We start from the raw sequence: 10681 nt of genomic DNA on the forward strand, positions 1-10681 counted from the left end.
TTGTAATTATTAGAAACTTAACTTTTTTTCTTATTTAGACTTTTTTTTTTTGGGTATGAATTATTCACGCATGGATGCTAATAAAAAATGGTTACCCAGACTGAACAAGAAGTTTTGTCGAATCCACTGTAGATACGTTTTGAGAAGGTAAACGATCCGTGCATACTGTATATGGCTGAAATTGGAGAATTGACAATCTTATATGTTTGCTACGCTATCGTATTTTCAAGATAGATTAAAAGATAGTTTCCAAAAAAGCAAATATGTATATATATATATAATAAGTAATTATGCTATCAAGGTTTTGTCTTTTAGCAGTTAGGTTACTTTAACTGCTTAAATTTAAAAAATGTATTAAGCTTAAATTTAAAAAATGCATTATAGTTTTACCCATATAAGTTTCAATTTGTTCAAAATTTATTAAATTTTTGTATTTCACTAAATTAATATTAAATTACTAATTTTTAATCCTTAAAGCTAATAAAGCACTAATAAAGAAGACACTTATACTAAAACCATCAAATGAAAAAATCATTTAAAGGCTAATAAAAAAATAATGGTTAAAGGACTTGACTATGTACAACATTTTTTATTTCGTTATACTAACTATGTAGATGTAAATGGTTGGGTTTAATATAGTAAAAGATGTTATGGAGAGAGAATATAAAAAACAACTATTTATAACTCTCAGACTATCAAATTATATAGATCTAACAATTTTAAATGTTATCTTTCATAATTTCTCTTCACTATATTAAAATTGTATAAATAACATTAGCAATAAAAATAATATCTAGGATTAGATTTAGCATGAGGCACATTAAATCCTCACTCTTCCTAAATAATATTACTAATTAAGTTGAAAAATTGATAAGTAAACCTCTTTGCCCCCATATTGAAGGTTTACTTTCTTTGTAAACTAGGTTAATGGTGTTAATATTTTACAATATTTAAATTACCTGATTGCTGAGTCATACAGGGAAGGTCAAATGCACCAATTCCTCTCTTTTTGCAAATCTCATTATAACCAATTAACCATAAATGATATGTAACAAATGCGAAACAAAATTAATAATGTTCAATCTAACATGACAAAATATTCGTTCTTGCAATTTCTTACCCCTTTTTTTGATGGGTTGAGGCCATAACAAATTTTTGCATGTCTTTGATTAGAATTATTCACATTTATTTCGGATATAATCCAAATTTTATTATTATAAGTCTAAGTTTAAAAAATAAAAATAAAAATTATTACATTTTTATTTAACTTTATTCTATAACTTAATTTTTTTTAATCAAGAAACGATTTTTGATATTTCTATTAAGCATTTGCTTTTATGTTATACGATTTGCTTCTGTTACAAATTCAAGTTATATAATTACTAGATAATAGTTTTTTGTAACTATTAGTTTTTATGTTATTTACTTAAAGAATGATTAAAATTGAAAAATGATAATGTAACTAATTTTTAGAATTTTTCATTGTTTTATGTGATTGCAAATTGGGAAAGACGGAAATGGAAAAAGAAACTGATAGTAAAAGAGACAATTTTTAGAGTTTTTATAAATTTAATATTAATTGACAATTTACCCCCACTGTCCCAAAGTCCTAATAAAAGCGTTTTTGACATTATGATACTACTTTACAACGTATTTTTACGGTACAAGGATATATATCAATTATCAATACATTTATATTTCCAGCGTATTTTTACAGTACAAGGATATATATCAATCATCAATACATTTATATAATATATATATATATATACAGTAAGGGCCACTAACCACATCCCACAATCATAGTTTTTTTTTTTTTTTTTTTTGGATGAATCCCTTAGTCATTGTTTACAAGTAGAATTATTGCATGGTGTGCCAATATTCCCTAAAAATTAAACGTGGAATCGCATTCCACCACAGATAACCCATCCCAATCCGCAAACATCGAATCTGTTGCCAACCGGATTCTCCACTCTACAATTTAAACAACGCAAAGTCAGCATCCCCAACGACGAATTCTCTCTTTGCTTTGTTCTCAATTTTATTAATTTTGACTTGTTATTTCTAAGACGCTACCTACTTTACCAGTACGCATGCTTCTTTGATGACTTTTGACAGTGTATTATCCAACCAATCATCATTCCCTCACAAAAACATGAACAAAAAGCAACATATTTAATTACCATTAATATAATTTATTTAAGTTTCTTTTGCTTATAATATTCATGGACTCTAATCACTGGGTTTCACAGTTCTAAGAGCCATTTCCTTCCACATGATTAAAAGAGTACATACTTTTTTTCTTTCTTGTGAGGTTGGTGGATAAGTTATTTGAACATCTGTCTATTTGCCTTACAACTAAAATTGCACTTTCTAATATAGCAGTCTCACTGTATGAACTTATAATTGGGAAAGACACCCTTCATGAGGTCCAGGATTTCTGTTGGGAGCTTTCTGAGTTTGTTTGGTCAAGTAGAAAATAGTGGTGGAATATTGTATATGGAACTATAAGCTAGCAGTGTGGTTTCAGTAAGAAAACAAAACCATGGAGGTTTTCTCCAGGTCTACTGGAGTGGAAGACGATGAAGAAGCTCTGAAATGGGCCGCTTTAGAAAGATTACCTACAGGTTTACGTATTAGGAGAGGTTTACTCACTGAGGCTGAGGGTCAAGCTAGAGAGGTTGATATCAGGAATCTTGGATTGCTGGAGAGGAGGTCTCTGATAGAGAGGCTGGTTAAAAATGCAGAGAGAGATAACGAGAACTTCTTGTTAAAGCTCAAGGAGCGCATTGATAGGTGATTTTCATGAATAAAAATTTGCCATCCTTTTTTTTTTTTTTGGGTATATCATACAATTTTCATTCAGTTTTTTTTTTTTTTAATTCCTATTGTTGTTTTCTTTTGCTTGTTCAAATATCAGGGAGTTTATCAAAAAATAATAATAATAATAATAACAATAACACCACATTAATATGTGGGTCTTGCAGTTTTTGTTTGTGTATCTTTTTACCAAATTCTCAAAATTTTCTCAATATAAATAAGCTTCTGTTAGAATTTTGGCTAACAAAGTTGGGATTTTTTTTATTTTTTTTATATTCCAATATTCTGTTGAGAAGCAATTTTTCTAGTTTCATGTGTTTTTAATTTGTGGTGCTGTGCCTCTGTTTTGCCAAATTTAAAACTCAAAGAGTTGGACTTGATATTCCAACAATTGAAGTTCGTTTTGAGCATCTAGATGTGGAGGCAGAAGTCTATGTTGGAAGCAGAGCATTACCAACAATATTGAATTTCTCTTTCAATATTGTAGAGGTAATTAAGTTCTCTTCTAGTTCATATTGCTTTTACCTATTTTTTATGGATATATTTAACGTCAAATTTCTCTCTAGGAAATCTTGAATTATCTTCACATTCTTCAAAGTAGAAAGACAACATTACGTATTCTTCAAGACATTAGTGGTATCATTAAACCTCAAAGGTGAGTAGTTAAAATGTATACGTTGTGTCTACCAAGTAGTCCCAACATAATTCATATGTTAATGCAATTCTTGCAGACTGACATTGCTTTTAGGTCCCCCAAGCTCCGGAAAGACCACCTTACTACTGGCCTTGGCTGGAAAACTTAGCAAAGATTTAAAAGTAAGGAGTAAACTTATCTAATATCAATTTTATCTTCAAAATCATATCGATATTATCTTCTGATACAAAAATAAATGGCTTTTGACGAAATTTAAAGTTTTCGGGGAGGGTTAAATACAATGGACATGGGATGGAAGAGTTTGTACCACAAAGGACATCAGCTTACATAAGTCAGCATGATCTCCACATTGGAGAAATGACGGTTAGAGAAACACTTGCTTTCTCAGCAAGATGTCAAGGAGTTGGACCACATTATGGTCAGTTACAACAATCATGAATTTGACTGATATATTATTTAGTCATAAAAAAGGTCTATCTTTTATTTTATTCAAATTTGAAAAATTTGTAGAGATTTTGGCTGAATTATTAAGAAGGGAGAAGGCTGCGAATATTAAACCAGATCCGGACATTGATGTCTACATGAAGGTGAAATATTCGATAACCCTTTTTATGTGTTAATTGTTTGCTTTTCTGTTTCTTAGCTGCAATAATGCATATAAAAAGTTGGATATTCTGGAAATCCTCAATGCTGTAAAATCCGCAGGCAGCAGCACTAGAAGGGCAAGAGGCCAATGTAGCTGTTGACTACATTCTCAAGGTACCATTCGTATGAACAGAATGCAGACTACAACATGAATATAGGTGCAATCTTTCTTTCTGTTTTTAAAATGTTGTAGATTTTGGGACTTGAAGTCTGTGCTGATACTATGGTTGGTGATGAATTGGTGAGAGGTATCTCCGGCGGAGAAAAGAAACGAGTCACAACAGGTAAAACATAACATAGAACAAAATTGTATGTCCTGCTATACAGAACCTTGACTTGCATTATGAATTCCCATTGATCATGTACTTATAGTTTATCATTCTGAGAGTTGTGCTGATTTATGATGCAGCGGAGATGTTGGTTGGACCTTCTAGAGCTCTGTTCATGGACGAGATATCAACTGGTTTGGACAGTTCAACAACTTTCCAAATTGTAAACTCAATAAGGCAATCCATCCATATTCTCAAGGGAAGTGCAGTCATATCTCTACTACAACCAGCACCTGAAACTTACGACCTATTTGATGATATAATACTCCTCTCAGATGGGAAAATTGTGTATCAGGGTCCACGTGAAAATGTGCTTGAATTTTTCGAATTCATGGGTTTCAAATGTCCTAAGAGGAAAGGAGTTGCTGACTTCCTACAAGAGGTAAATCTTATCTAGAATCAATTCATTTTTCTGTCATGTTTCTTACTTCTTAACAGTTAAAGTTTTATTTATTCTTGTTTCTGTTGATGTTACACTAGGTAACATCAAGGAAAGATCAAGAACAGTACTGGGCACGTAGAAATGAGCCATATAGCTTTGTCACCGTCAATGAATTTGCCGAAGCATTCCAATCATTTCACATTGGTCAAAAGCTCGGAGATGATCTTGCTACTCCGTTCAACAAGTCCAAAAGCCACCCTGCTGCTTTAACAACAAAGAAATATGTTGAAAACAAGGAGTTGTTCAGAGCTTGCTTTTCTAGAGAATTCTTGCTAATGAAGAGGAACTCATTTGCCTATATTTTCAAATTGACCCTAGTGAGTAAATAATCATATGAATTTTGCTTTTAGACTAGAGAATTTCAGCTTTTTATCTTGTTAGTATAGTTAAGGTATTGATTAGAAAGCACCAAGAATGATTACAAATTAGTACTCGATGTTAGATGTGTTGGCTTGATGTGCATTATTTTGCCTCCTTCTTACGAACTAGAGGGTCTAATTTATTGTTCTTCTAATTCCTGATTCTTTCATTTTTCAGCTTATTATCTTAGCTTCTACAACAATGACGATATTTCTACGTACAGAGATGCATCGGGATACAGTTATAGATGGTGGAGTTTATATGGGTGCTTTATTCTTTTCTGTCGTTGTAGCTATGTTCAATGGTATATCAGAACTCAATATGGCCATCATGAAACTTCCTGTCTTTTACAAGCAAAGAGATCTTCTTTTCTATCCTTCATGGGCATACTCCATACCTACATGGATACTCAAGACCCCAATAAGCTTTGTAGAAGCTGCCATTTGGGTGAGCATGACTTATTATGTCATAGGCTTTGATCCAAGTGCTCAAAGGTGAAACAAAGAAAGCATCTATCTTAATTCAGATTTAAGTTTTGGTGGATGAGGTTACAGTATTTCATTGAAACTCTGAATTGCAGGTTCTTCAGGCAGTACTTGATTATCCTGTGTATTAATCAGATGGCATCGGGGCTCTTCCGGATGATGGCAGCGGTGGGAAGGAATGTAATTGTTTCTGGAACAATTGGGTCATTTGCATTACTTGTAGTTATGGTTTTGGGCGGATTTGTCATTTCACGAGGTGAATTGAAAATTTAAATAAAGTTGTGAACTAAAACTAAGAAGTTTTCTATTTCACATGACAATTTGATTCATATTATCTGTGTTTTGCATCAGAGGATATACAAACTTGGTGGTTGTGGGGCTACTGGATCTCGCCAATGATGTATGGACAAAACGCAATAGCGGTGAATGAATTTCTTGGAAAGAGTTGGAGACATGTAATCTTCACTAGATGGAAATTTAAAAACAAAACTGAAGTACAAGGCACATCTATGTCAAAATAAGTGAACAATAACTTAAATATTTTTGTACAGGTTCCGCCTAATTCAACAGAACCATTAGGAGTTTTGGTGTTGAAATCTCGTGGCATTTTTCCCGAAGCATATTGGTTTTGGATTGGAATAGGAGCTTTAATTGGATATACTTTTCTCTTCAATTTTCTTTTCACACTGGCTTTACAATACCTTGACCGTGAGTACCATCTTTTCTAAGCTCTAAAATTAAGCTTCTTGTGCTGATGATTGGATTAACTTGCTACAGCATTTGAAAAGCCTCAAGCAGTACTATCCAAAGAGAGCTTGGCAGAGAGAAATGTGAACAGAGCTGGAGAGTCCATTGAACTACCTAAAAGAGGAAACAACTTTTTAGGTGTGTCATTCCAGTTTCCGTTCTACATTAGATTATATATTATGATTTCCAAGATATTTGAATATTAACTTCAAAAACTGCAGCCGAAAGGGGTATTAATGAAGGTCAAACAAGTGTACAGTCTTCATCTGCAGAAGTGGGCAGAACTAGTGATGCTAATCAGAACAGGAAGCGTGGAATGGTTCTTCCTTTTCAGCCCCATTCCCTCTCTTTTGATGAAATAAGATATTCCATAGACATGCCACAGGTAATCAATCATGCGCTCATAAAACATTATGTTCAACAATCTTACAATTGTGTTGCTTTTCAGATAATTACAGTACTATGTAATGCCTTACATCCTGAATTCCGAACTATGGCTACAGGAAATTAAAGGTCATGGAATTCATGAAAATCGGCTACAACTTTTGAAGGGTATGAGTGGTGCTTTCACTCCAGGAGTCCTTACAGCTCTAATGGGAGTTACTGGTGCTGGAAAAACCACTTTAATGGATGTACTGGCTGGAAGGAAAACTGGTGGCCAGATTGAGGGAAGCATTATGATTTCTGGGTACCCAAAAAAGCAAGAAACATTTGCACGTATATCAGGGTACTGTGAGCAAACTGATATACATTCTCCTCATGTTACAGTATATGAATCTCTTCTTTATTCGGCATGGCTTCGGTTACCCCTTGAGGTTGACACTGCAACCAGAAAGGTAACCGTTTGGCATTATGTTAATTTTAATGTTGGAATTGATAAAGAGATTGTGTACAATTCGAGATACAGATATCGAAAGCTATGAAATTGTATTGCTTGTTTGACAATGTACTTCAAAATTATTTTAAAGACAAATGATTTTTCCTTTTAACGTGGTCAAGCTTTCCGAGGTTACCAATGGTTATAAATGAAAGACTTATGGATTGTAGATGTTCATTGAGGAAGTCATGGATCTCGTGGAGCTGACCTCTTTAAGGGAAGCACTTGTTGGATTACCTGGTGTGAATGGGCTTTCAACTGAGCAACGTAAAAGACTGACTATTGCCGTTGAGCTTGTGGCCAATCCATCTATAATATTCATGGATGAACCAACCTCTGGCCTTGATGCCAGGGCAGCAGCCATTGTAATGAGGACAGTAAGAAACACGGTGGACACAGGACGAACTGTTGTTTGCACCATCCACCAACCAAGCATTGATATATTTGATGCTTTTGATGAGGTTAGATATATTCAACTCTAAGGGAACTTTCATACTACATTACTATATAAAATGAAGTACTTAAATCTTTTTAACTTCATTGCAGCTATTTCTTCTGAAGTTGGGAGGTGAGCAAATATATGCTGGTCCACTAGGACCACATTGCTCCAACCTGATCAAGTACTTTGAGGTCAGAAACTCTGATTTATACTGGATTATGCATTTTACCGTAACATTTCAGAATAACTAACATGTACGAAAAATGATTTTGATCAAGGCAATTGATGGAATTCCTAAGATCAGAGATGGTTACAACCCTGCAGCATGGATGTTGGAAATTACCTCAGCAGCGCATGAGGCATCTCTTGGGGTCAACTTCGCAGATGTGTACAAGAACTCAGAACTCTACAGGTAATTCTTTTGTTCAAAGTGTTTTCCATTACCCAACAGAATCTCTGATAAGATTGTAAAAGGTTTTTGGATTAGTTAAATCATTCGATGGTTTTTCTTTTGATTTTATCTGCTGAATACTCTTCCAGGAGAAACAAAGAACTGATCAAGCAACTGAGTACACCTCCACCAGGTTCCAATGATCTTTACTTCCCTACAAGGTACTCTCAGTCTTTCTTCAACCAATGCGTGGCTTGCTTATGGAAACAGCACTGCTCCTACTGGCGAAACCCATCATATAGTGCAGTCAGACTCTTATTCACAACTTTCATCGCTCTGTTGTTTGGGATGATCTTCTGGAATCTTGGATCGAAATGGTAATCATATTTAAGTAAAAAAACAAAATTAAAAAGGGTTATGGCAATGGAATCCAAAGCTATTACAATTTTTAGTCAGTAATAAAACGTTCAAACTCTTTAACAACTGTAGGAGAAGGCAGCAGGATCTTTTCAATGCAATGGGTTCCATGTATGCTTCTGTCATCTTCATTGGTGTACAAAATGGCATGTCAGTTCAGCCAGTTGTGGGTATTGAGAGAACTGTCTTTTACAGAGAAAGAGCAGCCGGCATGTATTCAGCTTTACCTTATGCATTTGCGCAGGTACCAATTGCTTCCACTATTTGATTCATGAATTCCAAAAATGAGACATTTTCCCAAGACAATGTGGAAAAGCCACAGGAATTAAAATACATGGAATGAAAATGCAGAACAAACTACATGGAAGTGCTTGCAATATTGATTTATCCTTCATGATAGCTCATCTAAATGGTTCTCCTTACCAAGTTTCTTTGTCCTTCAGATAACAATTGAGCTTCCCTACATTTTCATCCAGACAATCATATATGGGGTTGTAGTATATGCTATGATGGGATTTGACTGGACGGTTTCCAAGTTCTTTTGGTACCTCTTCTTCATGTACTTTTCCTTCTTATATTTCACATTCTATGGGATGATGAGCATGGCTGTGACTCCCAACCACCATGTTGCTTCCATTCTATCATCTGCCTTCTATGCAATATGGAACCTTTTCTCTGGATTTGTGGTTCCTCCAACAGTAAGTGATATTTTCTTTATGTATATATATGTATATAATATATATATACTATAATGAGACTCACATCAGATGGACATGATGATTTTATTATAATAACTTTCTTTGTCCGCCTTCGGACCACTTCAAAGCTAAGATTAAAAGCTATATTAATTGTTCTTTAGGTTCATATAAAGTTTATTTTATCCAAATATAGGATTTTAGTATTTTACTATAAGCCACTAATGTTTTTTTAGATCTCAACTTTTAAAGCCATCAAAAGGCTAATAAGAGAAAATTTCGATGCTAAAATTATCAGGTCAACATGTAAGTCTAACTTTATATGTATATATACAAACAGAATGATAAAAATGCTTACATAACTAATCGGGTATTCATACCAATATATTCTGTGACAGCGAATTCCAATATGGTGGAAATGGTACTATTGGGCATGCCCTGTTGCTTGGACACTGTATGGATTGGTTACTTCACAATTTGGAGACGTAAAGGATAGCCTTGAGAGTGGTCAAACGGTGGAAGATTTTGTGAGGACTTACTTTGGATTTAGACACGACTTCTTGGGAGTTGTTGCTGTAGTGATTGTCTGCATTCCTTTGCTTTTTGGTTTCCTCTTTGCCTTCGCAATTAAGGCATTCAACTTCCAAGTAAGATGAAAATGAATGTCTCACCCACTAAAAATTCAAAGCAGATTCAATTGCTTCAACTTCAAGAAAACATTCTTCGTAATTCTCAACAAAGTCTCTACGTGTAGGGATATAAAATGTTTGGTTCTATTTCTGCAAGAAACAAAGGATAAAGACGGAAAGAAATAAGTCATGGTTTTACAAAATCTTCTTTTTTTTTTTTTTTTCCCCTAAGAAAAGTGCTAGGTTTTCTTTACTGTATTTATATGTTGCCTTCTAAGCTCGGAAATGTATTAAGAGCTTTATTTCCAAATCTCATTAATATTAATCGAACTTTTAAATGTATATGTTCTGTTTTGCTTCTTTTTTCTTATTCTCTTACCGTAAAATTCTGCTCTAAAGGAATTCTACTCTAAAGGGGAGGGAGGTGTGTCTCAAACCCTCACCATGTGTAGATATGTATGAGGGACATTTACCTTTAGGTCAACCTTACTTCAAATGAACTAGAAGTGATAAATTTAAATAGCTCTCAGCTCATAATATGGAAGTAAATAAATAAATAATTCATTAAAATAACCAACTTATATATCAAAATATTCATTGCTAAAAATAATTTTACAATATGTTTTCCATCCCTAATTGCATCCCTGATACAAAATTTGCTACAAATATTTATTGTTGTTTTTATGATTGTTTATTTTAATTTTATCATATTTAACCAAAAGAATATTATCACGGTTAGTCCCTAAATTG

At 33.7% G+C, this 10681-nt stretch overlaps 1 protein-coding gene across 2 annotated transcripts; it reads left to right on the forward strand.

The window, feature by feature from the left end:
* The first annotated feature begins 1982 nt into the window (after window positions 1–1982).
* LOC107421262 (pleiotropic drug resistance protein 1) lies at window positions 1983–10273 on the forward strand. Of its 2 annotated transcripts, XM_016030466.4 has the most exons (24): window positions 1983–2796; window positions 3189–3309; window positions 3387–3475; window positions 3552–3636; window positions 3734–3893; window positions 3986–4062; window positions 4181–4234; window positions 4314–4404; window positions 4530–4831; window positions 4930–5208; window positions 5429–5745; window positions 5832–5992; window positions 6088–6191; window positions 6288–6444; window positions 6514–6621; window positions 6705–6868; window positions 6987–7319; window positions 7531–7821; window positions 7907–7990; window positions 8078–8211; window positions 8340–8567; window positions 8680–8851; window positions 9051–9305; window positions 9701–10273. In XM_016030466.4, exons 1-24 carry the CDS (start codon window positions 2546–2548, stop codon window positions 9956–9958), a joined length of 4275 nt encoding a protein of 1424 aa, XP_015885952.3. In that variant the 5' UTR covers window positions 1983–2545; the 3' UTR covers window positions 9959–10273. The 2 variants fall into 2 exon arrangements, with proteins under 2 accessions (XP_015885952.3, XP_024930413.3); XM_025074645.3 differs by lacking the exons at window positions 1983–2796; window positions 3189–3309 and having other exon boundaries at window positions 3388–3475; window positions 3569–3636.
* The last annotated feature ends 408 nt before the right edge of the window (window positions 10274–10681 follow it).

Source organism: Ziziphus jujuba, chromosome 5, assembly GCF_031755915.1.
Source record: "Ziziphus jujuba cultivar Dongzao chromosome 5, ASM3175591v1".
Taxonomy (NCBI): Eukaryota; Viridiplantae; Streptophyta; class Magnoliopsida; order Rosales; family Rhamnaceae; genus Ziziphus; species Ziziphus jujuba.